This window comes from Hyla sarda, chromosome 12, assembly GCF_029499605.1.
Source record: "Hyla sarda isolate aHylSar1 chromosome 12, aHylSar1.hap1, whole genome shotgun sequence".
Lineage (NCBI taxonomy): Eukaryota > Metazoa > Chordata > Amphibia > Anura > Hylidae > Hyla > Hyla sarda.
In genome coordinates this window covers 56,464,850-56,484,264 of record NC_079200.1, presented here as the reverse complement: position 1 = coordinate 56,484,264, position 19,415 = coordinate 56,464,850, and the positions used below count along the sequence as shown (strand labels likewise).

The 19,415-nt window shown below is 43.0% G+C and overlaps 1 protein-coding gene across 9 annotated transcripts in view; it reads left to right on the top strand.

Moving 5' to 3' along the window:
* Nucleotides 1-19,415, top strand: part of SYCP2 (synaptonemal complex protein 2) — a 266,941-nt gene that overhangs the window by 115,311 nt on the left and 132,215 nt on the right. For 6 of the 9 annotated variants that reach the window (XM_056548745.1, XM_056548746.1, XM_056548742.1 and 3 more), the window contains 8 exons: nt 1,624-1,720; nt 3,062-3,183; nt 4,386-4,455; nt 4,575-4,632; nt 6,104-6,204; nt 9,196-9,563; nt 10,662-10,768; nt 14,058-14,094. In XM_056548745.1, the coding sequence (XP_056404720.1) occupies nt 1,624-1,720; nt 3,062-3,183; nt 4,386-4,455; nt 4,575-4,632; nt 6,104-6,204; nt 9,196-9,563; nt 10,662-10,768; nt 14,058-14,094 (960 nt within the window). The remainder of the gene's footprint in view (nt 1-1,623; nt 1,721-3,061; nt 3,184-4,385; nt 4,456-4,574; nt 4,633-6,103; nt 6,205-9,195; nt 9,564-10,661; nt 10,769-14,057; nt 14,095-19,415) is intronic. The other 3 variants (XM_056548744.1, XM_056548743.1, XM_056548741.1) reach the window with 3 other exon arrangements.

The following is a 19,415-nucleotide window of genomic DNA, read 5'->3' as shown; positions in this document are numbered from 1 at the left end:
TCTTAGGTGCACTGCAAGGCGCCCCTTTTGACCCTCTCAGGGACATTTCTATTTGCCTCCTTCCCCGGAAGGTGGCGTTCCTTATTGCTCTTACCTCTGTTAGGAGGGTTTCAGAGCTGGTAGCTCTCTCCTGCCGTTCTCCCTTCCTGGTGGTATACCAGGACAAGTTGTTTCCGTCCAGATACGTCCTTCTTACCTGGGATGATTTTTGACTTTTTCATCTCAATGAGACCATCGTCCTACCGTCCTCTTGTCCGGCCCCTTCTCATCCCTGGAAGCGTTTGTTCCACAACCTGGTTGTGGTGAGGGCTGTTCGGACTTATCTCTCAGTCACTGTTTCCTTTCGACAGTGTGACACCCCCCCCCCTTTTTTGTTTTTCCGGAAGGTCGTTGAATAGGACAACCTGCTTCTACGACCACCATTTTTCGGTGGATCCGGTCTGCTATTTTGGTTGCTTACCGCTATAAGTGGAAGATCCCACCCTTCGGGGGTTTTGCTCATTCCACCCGTTTTTCGGGGCATCCTGGGCCCTCCGCTACGTGGCTTCGGCCTTGCAGTTCTGTAAGGCATCCGCGTGGTCGTCTTTGAACACCTTCTCAAGGTGCTACCAGGTTCATACCTTCGCATCAGTTGATGCTACTCTGGGCTGTAAGATATTGCAGATGGCGGTGGTCCAAACATCCACCTGTCTGATTCCCTACCCACCCAAGGGACGGCCTTGGTGCGTCCCATGGTCTGTGTCCCCCAATGGAGCCGATAGAGAAAAGGAGATTTTTTATGCTTACCGTAAAATCTCTTTCTCGAAGGATCCATTGGGGGACACAGCTCCCACCCTTTTTTTCTGGTGTTCCTATTTCAGTTATCTGTCCGAAGGTGTGTTCAGTTGCCTTTTCTTCTGATTGCTCGGACAGTTTGTGGTTTTCTCTTGACCTGTCGGTCTTCTCCTATTGCTCTGGGACTAAAACTGATTACCTCAGGTGCCTGTGGGCGGGTATACCCTGCTGGGAGGAGCCAACTTCTTTTGTTGCCATAGTGTCGAGCCTCCTAGTGATAGCAGCATACATCCATGGTCTGTGTCCCCAATGGATCCTTCGAGAAAGGTATTTTACGGGAAGCATAAAAAAATCGCCTTTTCCTGGAGCAGAGCTGGGGCATTATCTACATCTTTAATTTTTGTGTCACATAAATCTAGCTGGCACATGATTACTAAACATTAACATCTTATATATGTAGCCAATTTATATCCTTAAAAAGGTTGTCGCACCATTAGATTTATCCCCTGTCCACAGGGAACGTGGACCTGAATCTAATGTTATAAAGAAGTGGCAGTCACACCTGCATTTTGCATTATCTTCACTCTCTGTGGGAGTTTCCAGAGATATCTCAGCACTGTACTTGGGTTTTCTCCAGCAGATCCTTACAAATAAATGGAGTGTTGACAGCATAAAATAATCACAGGCACCCTAACTTCACTATGTACTATGATTTACTGGCAAGTTGGGCTTGACTGACAGAACTCCAAGTTTTCTTCTAACAAAAACATTTTACTTTATATTTGTTATTAACCTTCACCGGTATAACTTAGTTCTTATATGATGTATTTTGTGCTGCTTTATTTTTAGTTGGTCACTCCAGGTCGTAAAGTTTCAGAAGCATCAATAAATATTTCTGTGGCTTGTGGCTTGAATAAAGGCAATTCTTCAGCATCAAGAAAATCTGGTCAGTCAAAACTTTTTCAGATTTTTCAGTTGCTTGCAATTGTGCATTAAATGACCTCTGTTTACCAATTCCTGGCTGCCACATTCTCTATATACAACAATAATTATATGGGTGCAATTGTGGGGCCCTATTTATTGAATTCATTCAGTGGCTACAGAAAAAATGTTGAGTGAGCAGATGTTTGCATGTTGCAAAAAAGGTACTGTGCCTTTAAAGGGGTACTCCTCTGGAAAACATTTTTCTTTTAAATCAACTGGTGCCAGAAAGTTAAACTGATTTGTAAATTACTTCTATTAAAAAAAATCTTAATCCTTCCAGTACTTATGAGCTGCTGTATACTGCAGAGGAATTTCTTTTCTTTTTGAATTTCCTTTTTGTCTGACCACAGTGCTCTCTGCTGACACCTCTGTCAATGTCAGGAACTGTCCAGAGTAGGATAGGTTTGCTATGGGGATTTTCTCCTGCTCTGAACAGTTCCTAAAATGGACAGAGGTGTCAGCAGAGAGCACTGTGGTCAGACAGAAAAGAAATTCAAAAAGAAAAGAACTTTGGAGAATATAGCAGCTGATAAGTACTGGAAGCATTAAGATTTTTTAATAGAAGTAATTTAGAAATCTGTTTAACTTTCTGGGACCAGTTGATTTAAAAAAAAAATGTTTTCCAACAGAGTACCCCTTTTAAAGAGAATCTGATAGCTGGTTCACCCGCAATATACCCAATATACTGGGTTATAGTGCAGGTGAATAGCTGTAAAATGAGGGGTCATTTATTTAAATCTATGCCTTATGCTAGTGAATACTTCTTTCATATTGCGCTCCAGCGCGCATTGAAGACCCATGACCCAAGCCCATGACCCACTACCGCCTTGATAATTCAAATTCTTCACTCTCACGTCACTAGAACATGAGAGAGCCACTGCCTCACTAGACCCGACTTCCGTGGTGCAGGTAAAGAGACTCGCTCACCTCCCCCCCCCCCACAGGCTCTCTCCTAGTGATGTGAGAGTAAAGAATTTAAATAATCAAGATGAGGCTAGGCTGCGGGGGAAATATATATGAGGCAGGGGCGCTTGGGGAGCTGCACCTTATTGTGGTTCAAAAAGGTATCTACATGTACTGTACATTTTTATGCCAGTGGGAATTTTTTTTTAGCATATACTCTACATGAAAGCCAATGGATACATGACAATATGTATCGAAATCCTCCTGAAGTAGTGTGAAATCCACATCTTAAAGATTTCAGTGAGAAATCATTGTCACAGCTTACACATGGTGTAAAAATTGGTAGAATACAGTTGTTGTAGTAGTAGTTATGGCTTCATGATGTTTTACAATTTTGCAGCAACAGAGAGGGGACGAAAAAAAACACCTCTAGAAATGACCGCCTCATCTAAAAGAAGCACGCCTCCCATTAGAAACATGACCGACTACACAAGACACGCAAAGCAAATTGCCTCAGTGAAGGTTAGGTTTAAATGTTACAATAAGAGATTTTTTTTTAGTTAGGGTAAAAACATACGAGCCATTTGCGTTCCATTGCAATCATATACAGCAAGTACTTCTGAAATTTTGCTCCTTAACCTGACTGCCGCATGTGTACATTCACTACTACATGCGGTGCTTGACTTTGCTGGTAAGGCTGGATAACACGGGTGGGACGAAGGGTGTCATAACTGACATTAATGGAACCCGACAAGTCCCATTCACTCAAAATGGGGTCCATCTGGGTTTCCTTAAGATGTCCGTTATTTAGCAAGGTTAAGCGGATAAAAAATCCTGACATGCAGGGTTTTTTCTCTGCTAAAGTCCCCTCATTTTAGCAAAATAAGCGAAAAGAGCTCCATAAGAAAGCTCTCAACGCTGAGGTGAGCCTAATACTGCAGTTTACAGTAGAATCTCCCAATAGCGGACACTCAAGGGGAAAATAAATCACCCCCTCACCCACATCACTTTTCCCCTTCCCTCCTCCCCCTGTTGTTATTCTTACCTTGCCAGCAGGCTCCGTGCAGGGGCTCTCAGAGGGTTTGATGTTCTCCTGACGTCCTCTGCGCTGCACTTACTGAGAACAGCAGCGGCGACTGTGGGCACTGACGAGTGACGTCAGAAGTGTTACTAGTCAGTGCCCGCTGCCGCCGCTGCTCACAGCCTCTCAGTGAGGATGTCAGGGGAACATTAAACCCACTGAGCGCCTCTGCACCTGAGCCTGCTGGAAGGAACAAATGATGTGGCCAGCAGATGTACAGAAGCAGGAGACCACTGTTTAAACTGGGGCTGCTGCAGGGGGGTGTAGCAAGGGCCGGGCCCCCTAAGAGTCTGGGCCCCTTACTGGGGTATTAGCTGTACCTCCCTGACGATGGCACTGTGTAAAAGTTAGGGCCGGCACATAAGCCTGGTGGTCCTCTATTGGGAGTGTTATGTCCCCTATTGGGTGTGTCCGCCTCCCCTATTTGGAGGGTGCAAATACATTAAGTCTTATGAGACTGCTGGGGAATTAAAAACTGTCCGCTATGGGGAGGTGTCCCATATTGGGAGGTGTCCGCTAAGGGAGATTTACTGTACCAGCAAAATCAAATTGACCACCACATATTGACATTGTATGGCATCATTCTCACTGTGCAGCCTGTTCTTGAAGCTACATTTAGTAACTAAACATTGTCTATGTTTAGCAGACAGTCACAGCTTCTGACAAAGGAACAGTCCATTCCAATAAAAAAGAAGGGAGCATTTCAAAGGGAGGTAAAGACTAGTATTATTCATCAGTTTTATTGAATTCAACAATCTTCTTAGACAAGCTACTCCGATATAGGATTTTTATATTACTAAATTGCATGGAAATTTTCTGTTCCTTTTTCCAGATGAGCAAACGGAAATGGTGCCTGATACACAATTTACCACTGGAAACAATTCTGTTCTGTATGTATCTGAATATTTTTAGCAAAATTAGGTCAAGAAACATATTTTTGTATTATGAACAAGAGACATAAAGCCTTTTGTGGATATATAAATCAACAATGTATGTTTGGTACATGAGGGAAGTAATTGTATTGTAGTTCTGCAAAAATATCTCAAGACAAGTCTTTATAATGGGATTTTTCTGGGGCAATTTTTCAACACTTGTCCAGTTTATTCATTTTAAATTCAGAAAATGCTTAAAGGAAAACTGTCAGCGGTACTGGCAGATAGTGCGGGGGATGCTGATCAGTTTGATGCTTACAGTGCCCGGATCCGCCCCGCTGTTCAGCCGTAATCTTCGGTTTTCGGTATATGCTAATTGGGTGCTAACTTGCAGCAGCTGGGCTAACTGGCACTCTGACGTCAGCGTTTCTGGCCGCATCGCCACCCAGCTCATCAATATTCCTCCCTCGGTCTCTCTCTCTCTTCATTACAGACCGGGGAGAAGAGGGAGAGGCGTAGGAAGGGGAGGAATATTGATGAGATAGGTGGCACTGCGGCCAGAAACGCTGAGGTTAGAGTGCCAGTTAGCCCTGCCGGTGCAAGTTAGCATCTAATTAGCATATAACGAAAACCGAAGATTACGACCGAATGGTGGGGCGGATCCGGGCACGGTAAGCATCAAACAGTACCGCTGGTTAGTGCGGGGAGAGCAAGCTGACCGTTTTCCTTTAAGGAATAGCAAGTTATTTAGCTTTTTATTTCTAACAAAAGTCTCAATATAAAAATGGACAAAAGAAGTTATTAGTGCCTAAAGACATTATAGAGTTTACTCCCTTGCTTGAGCCAGTGTAGAGAGCTGCTGAGGGTATTTACATAATTTTGTATTAGACATCTCCTGTTAATAGAGTAGTCCAGCTTAGAAAATTATATCCCTTCCCCAAAGGAATCGACAACTGGGACCCCCGAAGTTCTCCTGTATGGTGCCCCTGCTCTCTTCCTGTACAGAGCTGTGTTGACCCCCTCACGAATCGGTGGTCAACACGCCACCTCTTTGCATTGCTATGGTAAAGGCGGAGATCCAGAGTTTCAGCTCTCCCATAGAGATGAAAAGAGGGTGTGTGTTGATCCCCGCTCTGTAAAAGAGGGGAGCCAGGGTGCCAGGCAGGAGGTTCCATTGGGTCCCACCGGTCAGACCCACTGCGATCTGACACTTAGGGGGTACATTTTTCTAAGCTGGATAACCCCTTTATTTTTGTTACTATGAATATTACTTTACATGGCACACAGGACTTTCCCCAGCAGTCGGCTGTTACTGAGCTAGAGGCCAGACGTGCTGTGATCAGTTTTATGGCGTGTAATGGCAGCCTTACTCTCAGTTTTTTGTTCAGAAAGGTGTGTTGTCGTGAAACTTAATGACAATGAGTTTAACAATACAATCAGTTGACATCTGGTCATATCTTCCCCACTTACTTTGAATTATTGATTTTAGATTGCCTGGTCTCTCAGAAAAATCTTTGGGTGTAAACAAAAGGATGTCTACACGTCTGAAAGAGAAAATTAGTGTGGCTGGTGGTTATATAAGTAATAAAGGTAAATGCAATGCTGATAAAGTGTTACATTCAATGAAATACAGTTGTGTCATATAAGCATATATTCACCTTTCAGGGTACCAAAATAAATGCTCATGTTTGGTAATAATTGTAAAATGCATGCTAATCATCTGTGTGCCAAATGTGGCCTCTGCTTTCAGAATTAATTTTTTTAGACTCCAGCCTAAAACTTTTGCAAAAAGCCATATAGACATCACTTTTTTTTTTCTTTTTTAACCCCTTTTTTCTTTGGCGTTTTTTTAACCCCTTAAGGACACAGCCCATTTTGGCCTTAAGGACACAGACAATTTTATTTTTGCATTTTTGTTTTCTCCTTCTCGCCTTCAAAAATCATAACTCTCATATTTCTATCCACAGAGCTTGTTTTTTGCTTGAACAATCTTTAGATTGCACATACTGATCAGTGCTATGCATATCGCGATCTTCTTCTCTGGTCTGCTCGATGCTTAACCAGAGAAGAAGACGTCAGGAGGACAGACGGAGGCAGGTAAGGGACACAGTCTGCCATCTTGGATGATTAGATCCCCTCGGCAGTGCCGCAGGGGATCCGATCATCCTTTCAAAGTTCCTTATTGCCACAGATGCCGTGATCTGTATTGATCACTGCATCGGAGGGGTTAATGGCGGACATCAGCGTGATTGCCAATGTCCGCCATTACTGGCGGGTCCTTGGCTGCTGATAGCAGCCGCTACCTGCCGTGCATGATGTGAGCACCGCATCGAGGTGCGAATCATGTGTAGACGTATTTGTTCTCCGCTCCAAGACATCTTATCCCCTATCCAAAGGATAGGGGGCAAGATTACTGATCACGGGGGTCCCGCCGCTGTGCCCCCTCACAATCTCCATGCAGCACCCGGCATTCTTAACAGTATGTTTAGAACTCTGGGTTCCCCTTTGGATAGGGGATAAGATGTCTGGGGCAGAGTACCTATTTAAGGGCACCAGGACGTACATTTACTTCCTATGTCGTTTAGGGGTTACTCCTCTTGGCGTTTTTCACCATTTTTTGGGCTCAAAGGTAAGTTTTCAAAAATGACATCATGTTGAGACTGTGGCATTTTTTTAAAATCAGAAATCTTGGCGTTTTGCTCTTATATAAGTCTATGGGAGAACAAAAACACCATAAAAAACGCCAAGTGAGTTCTGCATTGGCGTTTTTTGGGGCAATTTTTTTAAGAGTTAAAAAAAGGAGCAGAATACAGGAAGAAGAGCTGCCATTTTATCTGTCCTGTGAATAAAGTTTATTTCAGACTGCATAGTGTGCAATGCAATTTCCAGACAAAGGTAAAAATGCCAGAAAAAACACCAAAACTCAGGAAAATCAGTTGAAGTTTTATGGCATTTTTTTCCCCTAGTCCAGAGATCAATATGCTAAAACTAAAAGGTAACTACTAGTCTATAAAAGACCTTCTGCTTCCTACTGATGCTAAGCTAAAACTGATTAGCTCAGTGCCAGTGGTCAGGTATAGGCTGCTGCGAGAGCTGACTCCTTTTTTCCTACTTAGTGCCTCCTAGTAGCAGCAGCTTATACGCATGCTGCCTGCCCCACCCCCAATAAGATGACTATACAGAAATACAGTCCACCATCACATCCAAAAAAATAAAACTAGTTATTATAATGATATGATTAACCCCTTAAGGACCAGACCCATTTTGGCCTTAAGGACCAGACCAATTTTATTTTTGCATTCTCGTTTTTTTCCTCCTCGCCTTCTAAAAATCATAACTCTCTTATATTTCCATCCACAGACCCATATGAGGGCTTGTTTTCTGCATCACCAATTGTACTTTGTAATTACATCACTTAATTTACCATAAAATGTACGGTGCAACCAAACAAATATTATTTATGTGGGAAAATTGAAAAGAAAACCGCAATTTTTGTTTTGTTTTCACGCTGTACACCGGTAAAATGATATGTTTTCTTTATTCTGTGGGTCAATACGATTAAAATGATACCCATCATTATATGTCTTTCTATAATTGTACCACTTAAAAAAAAAATCTCAAACCATTTTAACAAAATTAGTATGTTTGAAATTGCCCTATTTTGACCACCTATAACTTTCTCATTTTTCCGTATATGGGGCGATATGGGGGCTCATTTTTTGCGCCATGATCTGTTGTTTTTATCAGTACCACTTTTGCTTAGGTTTTACTTTTTATTAATTTTTTTATACATTTTTTGGGAATAAAATGTGACAAAAAAGCAGCAATTTTGGACTTTTTTTATTTTTTTACGTTTACGCTGTTCACCGTACGGGATAATTAACAATATATTTTAATAGTTCAGACTTTTACGCACGCGGCAATACCAAATATGTGTATTAATTATTTTTTTTACGCTTTTTGGGGGGTAAAATGGGAAAAACGGACATTTTACTTTTTTATTGGGGGAGGGGATTTTTCTAATTTTTTTACTTTTTTATTTTACATTTTTTTACTTTTTTTTTTTACACTTTATATGTCCCCATAGGGGACTATTCATTGCAATCCTTTGATTGCTAATACTGTGCAGTGCTATGCATAGGACACAGCACTGCTCAGTATTATCGGTGATCTTCTGCTCTGGTCTGCTCGATCTCAGACCAGAGCAGAAGACCCCGGGAGACGGCCGGAGCCAGGTGAGGGGACCTCCGGCCGCCATGCTGGATGATCTGATCCCTGCGGCAGCGCTGCGGGCGATCCGATCATCCATTGAAAGTACCGCACTGCCGCAGATGCCATGATCTGTATTGATGACGGCATCGGGTTAATGGTGGACATCCGTGCGATCGCTGATGTCCGCCATTACCAGCGGGTCCCTGGCTGCTGATAGCAGCCGGGACCTGCGATCATGTCGGCACGTAAATGTACATCATGGTGCGTTAAGTACCACGTCACCATGACATACATTTACGTCCATTGTCGTTAAGGGGTTAAAGGAAGTGCATATAGATAACTAATTTTATTTAATTTCTCTGTTTCTAGATAAAGCATATGATATTGCAGATAAACCACAGACCCGTTCTGTAGTCGAGCATAAAATGGCTGCACAAAACCCAAAGGCAAAAGTTATTAGTAATCAGAAGGCAAAAGCACAGGCTTTAGATCCATGTAAAAGCACTAAACAAGAAAATCACAGGACAGAGGTCAAGGAAAGGACTTCTGAACAACAAACATGTAATAACAGCTTCTCAAACACAGAAACGTCCTTTAACAAAAATATCCAAAGATCACGTATTAATTTACTCCCTGAGAAACCTGAGATAGAAAGAACCAAGAGTGATATCACAGAAGTAGAAAAGTCCAAGATCTCCAAATATGTAACAAAGGGGAAAGACACAGAGAAAAATATGGTAAGGTTTTACAAAACGCCTAAGCCGGTTTTCAGAGTATTGCTCGATGTATATCACATACGGAAGGCTTTGACATTGACTATTGTATGGTCATATGTTTTCTTTGTGGGATACCTTTGCCTACACAGAGCTTTTACCGTTTACTGTATCTGGGAACTGTATGGCTTGAATGTGACCTGAACAGAGTCTTAGGGTGCGTTCACATGTGCATATTTTCGGCTGCAGATCTGCGTCAGCATATTTTGCTGCCCATTGACTTCAATGGGCAACAATATCTGCAGCAAATATATGCACGTGTGAACGTACCCTTAGGGTATTTTCACACGTATGCAGGATTTGATGCACAGGATTTTCTGCTGCAAAATTTCAATGTAAACTAAATGACTGAGCACAGCTTCTAATTGGCAGTTACAAATCTTGCGCATCAAATCTGTGCAGGATCCTGTATGTCTGAACGTACCCTTAAAGTAGCAAATAAAAGCAGTTAGTCTAAATCAGTGTTTTTTTTAACCTGTGTAACCTCAGGACTCACATTTGTCCTTAGTCATTTCAAAAATGAATGCAGGGTTTACTGGCTAATGACCCATGCACCTATTGCACACAGCTGAGCTTCCTTATATGTAAGCTATGCTTCAAACTACAATTTCCTGCAGCCCTATGGAGAATGATCTCCCTCCCACCCAGCGGTTGCTCCACCCATTGAAGCACAGAGAGGCTCCCTATCAACACATGACTAGTGATGTAATATCTCGGGCTGCACTGCAACCTGGGAAAAGCATGAAACGCTCATTTTGTATGCTGCTAAAAAGGAACATCAGGGCAAAGATCACATAAGAATTGCGAGACCAACCATCAAACACAGGTACAGACACTATATTATGAACTACACTAACTTTACAGCCCTTGTAGCACAGTCTAAGAAAAAAAATCATGGAATATCCCTTTAAAGTTACTCTTGACACATAAATCAGAGCTGGGGGGCATGGAAATTAAGGAATTCTACCAGATGTTTTTATCACTATTAACATAGTTTCATTTCTTTTGAAATGTATGCCCCTTTATATGAATAACATTTTATATGAAACCTACATTTTACAGAATGAAAAAGCCAAATGTAAAGATGCAGCTAAAACATTAGTGAGTAACATAGGAAACAAATACTCAAAGGAAGCAGTGACAAGAAAACAAGAATATGCATCCTTTAGGTAAGAGCATTTCTTTTTTTTTTCTAGTAAATTGCTTTAATTTGTCTTTTCAGATGCTTAAAGAGTACAGCGATAGGATTTTATAGCCCAGTACCTGTTCTGAGCTTTGGATCCACCATGATATTACTTTGTGGCCCTCATTTACAAAGACTGGGGTGTCGGTTAGGTTTTTTTTTTTTTTTCAGTGTACTCCTCTTTTTTTTTTCCTTGTGATTTACTAGTCTGTCACCCAATTTCCCTTTCTTTCTGTCGCAGGTTTTTTTTCTGTCACACAAAATGTATTCTGTGTGGCAGAAAAAAGTCTCTGAAAATTCTGACTACATTAGTGCTTGCACTACTACCCCCATTATGGAACAGAGTATGTTCCATATTGGGGGTAGTAGTACAGGGGCTGAGGGATTGATCGCACCGGGTCTCACTTCTGAGACCCGATCCAATCAGATGTTATTAAGCAGGGGCACCTGTATATATAGATGCTGTGAGGGTCAGACATATATCCATATGTCTGACCCCTACCGCGCATCTATATATACAGGTGCCGGCTCACTGCTATGAATGACAAGTAAAGCAGTGCAGGGAGCGGAGGCTCCTCTGCTGCTGCCAATAGCTTACTTGTCATTCACAGCGGTGAGCCAGCATTTGTATATGTATGCTGTGAGGGTCAGACATATATCCATATGTCTGACCCCCACAGCATGATATGCAGCTGATATGCAGCTGACAAACTCATAGCAGCGAGAGCGGGCAGCAGCCCTCCGCTCCCCTCTAATAGAGTTTTCATTCATTGGCAGCCAGGGGAGGGAGAAGATGAAGATTAATATGCGCAGCTTGGGGGGGCAGTATACATATAAATATGCGCAGCAGGGGTCAGTATATGCGCAGCGGGGGTCAGTATAGATATATAATCGCGCTGGGGGGGCAGTACATTTATTCAAGCGCAGCGGCCACTAAGTTTGATATAGCGCAGCAGGGGGAAATATATATAGAAACGCTGGAGGGGCCAGATATATACCCCCCCAGCGATTCTATACATCTATGCCCACCACAGCGCTTCTATATTAAAACTCTGCCAGGAGCCCTGATTGGCTCCTCAATCCCAGCCATTCAGGGCTTCTGGTGGGAAATTTAAAAATGAAAGTTTACTGTACATTGCAGGGGATCGTAACATGCCGCCCGCTCCCCTGCTTAATAACATCTGATCGGGTCTCAGAAGTGAGACCCGGTGTGATCAATCCCTCAGCCCCTCTACTACTACCCCCAACATGGAACAGACCCTGTTCCATGCTGGGGGTAGCAGGATTCACTCCGTTTTGAGGAATTTACCAACAGCTCTGAGCTGTCGGCTTTCTGTGAAGCAAAACTCATAGGTTTTCCTGTGAGTTTTCTTCACACTCGGAGTGTTTTTTCTGTTTTTGTCGGGTTCACGCCTCTTCTCGAGTAAAACACGCCCATTTTGTAGGTAAAAGAAAAATCTCTGAGTGTTTAAGAAAATGTAGGTTGTGCGCCTAAATTTAAGTCGCAGATTTGGTCGCAAGCGGGATGCGACCAAATTTTAGGCGCAATAACCGAGAAAAAGCGTCGGTTATCATTTAGTAAATGAGGGCCTATGTCTCGATGTTGAAGATTTATGCTTAAAGGAGTACTCTAGTGCAGAGTACTCCTTCTCCGTCCTGCCCGGGCTGCAAAATAAATGAAAATGAACCATCTCTCACCTTCCTGGGTTCCTGCGGAGCGCCGCTACAGCTGATCGGTCCTCCGGTCCATCTCCTTCATACTTCTGGGTGTAACGAAGCGTCACATGGCGCTCAGCCTATCGCCGGCCGAGGCAGAACATCGCGGGGGGGCGGCGATAGGCTGAGCGCCATGTGACACTTCATTACACCCGGAAGTTTGAAGGAGATGGACCGGAGGACCGATCAGCTGTAGTGGCACTCTGCGGGAACCCAGGGAGTGATGGTTCATTTTCATTTATTTTGCAGCCCGGGCAGGACGGAGCAGGAATACTCTGCACTAGAGTACTCCTTTAAAACTGGTACACACTGCATCCAGTCAATAATTACATAGGAGTAATAATTACATATTCTACATATAGGATATTCACCCGTTTCCTTGCATTTTCTTTAATATCTTAATTCAACCATCTGCCCCTATAGGCAGCATTACATGTTTTGTTTAGCCATATTGTCAGGAAGAGAACATCTCTATGGACATCTTTCAGTCTGGAGCCGGACAGTGGAGATCACTGAACCTGGGAAAAAACGGGACTCTTCTTGAGGCGCTGAACCACAGGATCCAATATTCTTAAAACAATGATTTTTATTGAAGAAGGATGCTACACACATTATATAGCGTTTCTAGCCCGGACAGGGCTCTTTATCAGGCATGCATGTGATAAGATTACTGTCGTTAAAAACCCTTATCGAGAAACATTTCTGGGTAACCAGGACTCCCCCAGAACCAGTACCAGACATTGTAAAATGGATAAAGTTGAATTAATACATCAAAATTTAGAATATATATATAAAAAAAAAACACCTAATAAAACCTGTATAGATAAATTGCACATAACAGAGGGCAACCTCATTAAGTGGAATAGTAAAAAACACATCTGGAGTAAGGCAATTACTGGTGTCGGTAGAAGTGCTACAGGTACATGATTTGTGACCTCTGGCTGCGCTACGCTGTCAGAGTGAGGAATGCCCACTCATCAGTCTTGTACTATCCAGACAGATGCAAGCGGAGCGCTGAACACACTGAGGTCAGGGGCCGTGAGTATATACAAGTCAGGGCCGCGAGTTGCTAGTATCTGTGGTGTTAACAGATCGTGTCTGAAGTGCACCGAAGAAGTTAATTTTGAGCAGACCGATTCTGACAGGTAGTTTGTATCATGTAAAACTGGAATGAAAATGAGCTTGTATAAGTAATAACTGGAATGGAAAGAAGCTAAATCAGTATGGGGGCAAAAATGAATGAGTGAATGAAGGGAACAACGGAACTGTGATTATAATTGTGATGTCATAAATAGCAATATGGGAGACAATAGGATATGGGAATGGAAGTCAGAGGTGTATGTTCAGTAATTAAATGAATACAATATATTCAGAACAATGGCAAAGATGAGCCAGGAATATAAATGCATATACTTATGAAACATATAGGTGTTATCTGTAAAACCAGTATATAATAAGGAGACTGAGCAAACAAGTAGTAGGATACCTATGGAAGTCTTAACACATTCTATTTCTAAAGATAAAGGCATTTTATAATAATTTTAATATTGTGTTTTCAGGGAAAATCTTAAAAAGAACAGCAAGCAGACCAACAAGGTGATGTTTTACTTCCATTTTTAAAGTCTGTGTCACCTGTCATCCATTTCATTGTCACATTATGGCAGTCCTAAAACCAAAGTTTTACCAAGGGTCTCAGGGGTGTGCTCCAAGATACTAATATAGCTTTATTTTGCAATCAATTCTTTAACCCTTTCCCGACCCATGACATACATGTACGTCATGGGTCGGGTGGGCGGACATGACGGGGGGCGCGGGTCCACTGGGGACCTCCACAATCTTGGGGCCAGCAGCAGCGCCGTCCTGAACACTGAAGCTTGCAGCTTCCACGTTCATGACATCATGCCATGCCCCCTCCATTCATGTCTATGGGAGGGGGCGTGACAGCTATTAAATAGAAGTGAATGGAGGGGGCGTGGCGGGTTGCATCGCCATTCATTGGGCATGAAGCGGAGTTCGCTCTGTGCACCAAATGACAGGGTGCCGCAGCGGAAATCGTGGGGCTCCTCAGCGGCGGGACCCCGCGATCTGACATTTTATCCCAACGGAGTACCCCTTTAAGGCTTCCTTTGGCAGCCCTTAGAAATTGAGCACAGATTTCCCGGATCAATGTAATGTAATAGCATTACATTGATCTGGTGAAAAAGTATGTAAAAAAAAAAAAAAATATATATATATATATATATATATATATATATATATATGTATATATATGTAAACAAAACCTTCCCTTAATAAAAATGTAAATCACCTCCCTTTTCTCATTTAAAAAAAAATAATAAAACACTGTACCAACAAGAAAAATAAACATGTTTGGTATCGCCGCTTGCGTAATTGTCCGAATTATTAAATTATGTTTCTGATCCTGCACAGTGAACGGCATAAATGCAAAAAAAAAATCCAAATGTCAAAACTGCAGATTTCTGGTTACATTACATATAAAGAAAAAACTTAATAAAAAGTGATCAAAAAGCCAGAGCTATACAAAAGTGGTACTGTTAAAAACTACAGCTCATTGCTAAAAAAAAAAAAAACCCTAACACAGCTCCGTAGGTGGAAAAATAAAAAGTTTATAGGGGTGGGAACATTTTAATAAACTAGGGTGGCTGATACAGCGGTTCTGACATAAACGCAAATAAAAAAATAAAAAAACACCCACATGTGACCCCATTTTGGAAACTACACCCCTCTAAGAACGCAATAAGCGGTGCAGTAAGCCTTAAAGGGGTACTCTGGTGGTAAAAATTTTTTGACTATATTGCATCTTCTCTGTAAGTTTAGTTTTTTTGCAATATACATGTGTTATATGTTTTGGCAGCATGTATGTGTTTGCTTACCTGTTTGTTGGGCAGGAAGTTCTGTAGTTCAAAGGATTTTCTTTTACTGTCGTCCACCATGTTCTGAATCTTCTGAATCTCTTGTGGACAAGACTAGAGATGAGCGAACTTACAGTAAATTCGATTCGTCACGAACTTCTCAGCTCGGCAGTTGATGGCTTTTCCTGCATAAATTAGTTCAGCTTTCAGGTGCTCCCGTGGGCTGGAAAAGGTGGATACAGTCCTAGGAGACTCTTTCCTAGGACTGTATCCACCTTTTCCAGCCCACCGGAGCACTGGAAAGCTGAACTAATTTATGCAGGAAAAGTCAGAAACCGCCGAGCTGAGAAGTTCGTGACGAATTGAATTTACTGTAAGTTCGCTCATCTCTAGACAAGACGTCAGAGCTTTTTTTTCTCTGTCTGCATGACAGGAATAAGCCACGCCCCCTCATCTCCCCCCTCCCTGAGTTCTACATGAGAAGCCATTGTACACAGCTCCTTTTCTCCTCTCACCTCCCCCCGCTCGGCTCTGCTCCTGAAAACACAGGTTTGCACAGGAGAACGGAACACAGAGAAGATAAGTGTTATCTGAAGGGAAGGATTACAAGGTGCACGGGCCAGGGATGTACAGACTGCAGGGGAAGAAATCTCATATTGGATCTCTATATGTGAAGGGGAAGGGGGACTCCTGAATGACACATGCTGGGAGTTGTAGGTTGTAGTCCCTGTTATGTGTGTATGCTAGTGTTTCCAAACCAGTGTGCCTCCAGCTGTTGAAAAAATGCAACTCCCAGCATGCCCTGACAGACTTTGGGCATGCTGGTAGTTGTACATTTGCAACAGCTGGAGGCACACTAGTTGGGAAACACTGTTCTAGCCTATTCAGCATACTCATCATGTTACACCAGTGTTTCCCAACCAGTGTGCCTCCAGCTGTTGCAAAACTACAACTCCTAGCATGCCCAAAGACTGTCAGGGCATGCTGGGAGTTGTAGTTTTGCAACACCTGGAGGCACCCTGGTTGGGAAACACTGGTGTATGCCCTACAGAGGTGTGGTAAACTACAACCCCCAGGAGACTACAGAGGCAGCATGCTGGTGTTATACCACAGACTGAAGACTCCTGAATGACATGCTGGGAGTTGCAGTCCCTTTTGTGTGTGTATGCCAGTGTATCCCAACCAGGGCTGATTATATTAGTGTGCTGTGTATAAGGGGGCCGACCCGGGAAAATAGTAGGATGGGTAAAGGGCGGAACAAACAAACAAACAAAAAAAGGAGCCGCCCCAAACCAGCAAGGCATGTGGCATGCTGGGATTTGTAGTTTTCAGCACAGCAAGAAACAGGAAATAGAAGCAAAGATAGGGAAACAAAGTGGGGGATAAAAAGACAACAAAGAACGGAAGTAGAGTAGGCTAAACAACAAGAATAGAAATGAAACAAAACAAATAGGGTAAGTTAAAAACGGAAAAACACGTTGACCACCGGAGTACCCCTTTAAAACCCCACAGGTGTTTGTTGAATTTTCGTTGGACGTGGAACTTGGATGTGAAAATGAAAAATTTTATTTTTTTTCACTAAAATGCTGGTGTTACTCCAAATTTTTCTTTTCACAATGGTAACAGGAGAAAAAGCCCCCCAAAACCGCTTATGACATTCGGTAAGGGGTATAGTTTCTGAAATGCGGTCACATGTGGTGGTGGGGGGGGGGCTTTGTAAACGCATGGGGGCCCCCAACTTCCATTCCAATCAAATTCTCTATCCAAAAGCCCAATGGCGCTCCTTGTCTTCTGAACCCTGTAGTGCGCCTGCAGAGCACTTTACATCCACTTATGGGGTATTTCCATACTCAAAAGAAATGGTTTTACAAATTTTGGGGGGCTTTTTCTCTATTACCCCTTGTTAAAAGGAAAAATTTGGGGTAACACCAACATTTAAGTGAAAAAATAAATAACATTTTTAATTTTCACGTCCCAATTTAACGAAAGTTCGTCAATCACCAGTGGGGTGTTAAGGCTCACTGTACACCTTGTTACATTCCTTGAGGGTGTAGTTTCCAAAATTGTGTGCCATGGGTTTGGGGGTCTTTTTCTCTATTACCCCTTGTTAAAATGAAAAATTTGGGGTAACATCAGCATTTTATTGAAAAAAAATCACATTTCTCAGTCGGCTCCATTGGGGGGGGGGGGGGGCACAGGAACCGTGGGTATATCTTGCTGACACTAGGTAATATAAAAAAAAATCCTGGCAGGATATACCCCGCCTATTGACTCTGAGCTAATCAGTTTTAGCTTAGTGTCAGTAGGAGGCAGACACAGGTCTAAAGTTTTCCAGACCTGGTCTTTTTCTTATTTTTTACTTGGGGAAGTTTAGTTAGGTTTTTCCTTCCTTTCATTTTCCTTTTTCAGGTGGAAGTTCAGGAGCATGTCACTACCTGTTCCCCCTTATGTGATTAAGGGGCACGGTACATAGAGTATGTGCCGTTAACCCTTTTTCGCCAACGGCCAGCATCAGGAGTTGTACCTAGGGTCCAGGTCCCCCCACAGTCCCTGCTCATCTTGCTGTTACAGCCTGGCATGATGCAGGAACACCTAGCTGGTTGCAGACACCTTCAGGTGAGTATTGGCGGCTCAGGTGAGTATGTTCCCCTATTACCCTCTACACTCCCCCCCCCCCCCCCTCTCTCCACTATCTCTTGTTTCTTTTTGGGGATCTTTTTATTTTTTATTTTGGGGACCAGTTCTCCCTACAGCTTTGTCTCTGTGAGGGTGCGGTTTACATGCAGGGGCTAGTGCTGTGTGTCCCCACTGGGACGGCCTTCGGCACAGTACCTGTCATTCTCCTGCAGGAGGGAAGATTTTTCTGTTCCAGCTTCACCACTTAGAGCAGTGGTTCTTAACCTTGTTGGAGGTACTGAACCCCACCAGTTTCATATGCGCATTCACCGAACCCCTCTTAATTGGAAAAATAAAATATGATTTTTTCAAATTCAAAACATAGGAGGTATATCTTTAAGTATATATTTATACATAGGTGCACAAAATGAACTAAACCATTAAGAACAAAGAACACAACCATTAAAAAGGAGATTTTTTAACACTTACCGTAAAATTTCTTTCTCGAAGGATCCATTGGGGGACACAGACCGTGGGTGTATGCTGCTGTCTCTAGGAGATGTGACACTATGGCAACAAAAACAGTTGGCTTCTCCCAGCAGGATATACCCGCCTTCAGGCTCTGAGCTAATCAGTTTAAGTTCCAGAGCAATAGGAGGAGACTAACAGGTCAAGAAAACCCCAAAACTGTCCAAGAACCAGAAGAAAAAACACAACTGAGCACACCCTCGGACAGAGAACCAAGGAAAATCCCAAAAGGGTGGGAGCTGTGTCCCCAATGGATCCTTAGAGAAAGAGATTTTATGGTAAGTGTTAAAAAATCTCATTTTCTCTATCGGCTCCATTGGGGGACACAGACCGTGTGATGTACCAAAGCCGTCCCTTGGGCGGGCAGATAAGCAGTCAGGCAGACGGCCGTTCCACTGCCACCTGCAACACTTTATGGCCCAGACTAGCATCAGCCGATGCGAAGGTATGAACTCGGTAGAACCTTGAGAAAATGTGCAAAGATGACCAGGTAGCCGCCTTGCAAATCTGCGAGGCAGAGGCTCTATTCTGGAGAGCCCAGGATGCCCCAAAAGAACGGGTAGAATGAGCCACAACCCTTAAAGGAGGCATTTTCCCCTTACAGCGATAGGCCTCCGAAATGGCAGACCAAATCCACCGAGAAATGATGGCCTTGGAAGCAGGTTGTCCCTTGCGATGACCTTCCGTAAGGACGAAAAAGGAATCACACTGACGAAACGAGTGATTGAGAGATAAGACCGAACAGCCCGAACTACATCCAGCTTGTGTAATAAGCGCTCATTAGAATGAGAAGGAGCAGGACAAAAAGACGGGAGGACAATGTCCTCATTGAGTTGAAAGGCCAAAACCACCTTAGGCAAAAAAGGAGGGATCTGGCCGGAAAACAACCTTGTCTTGGTG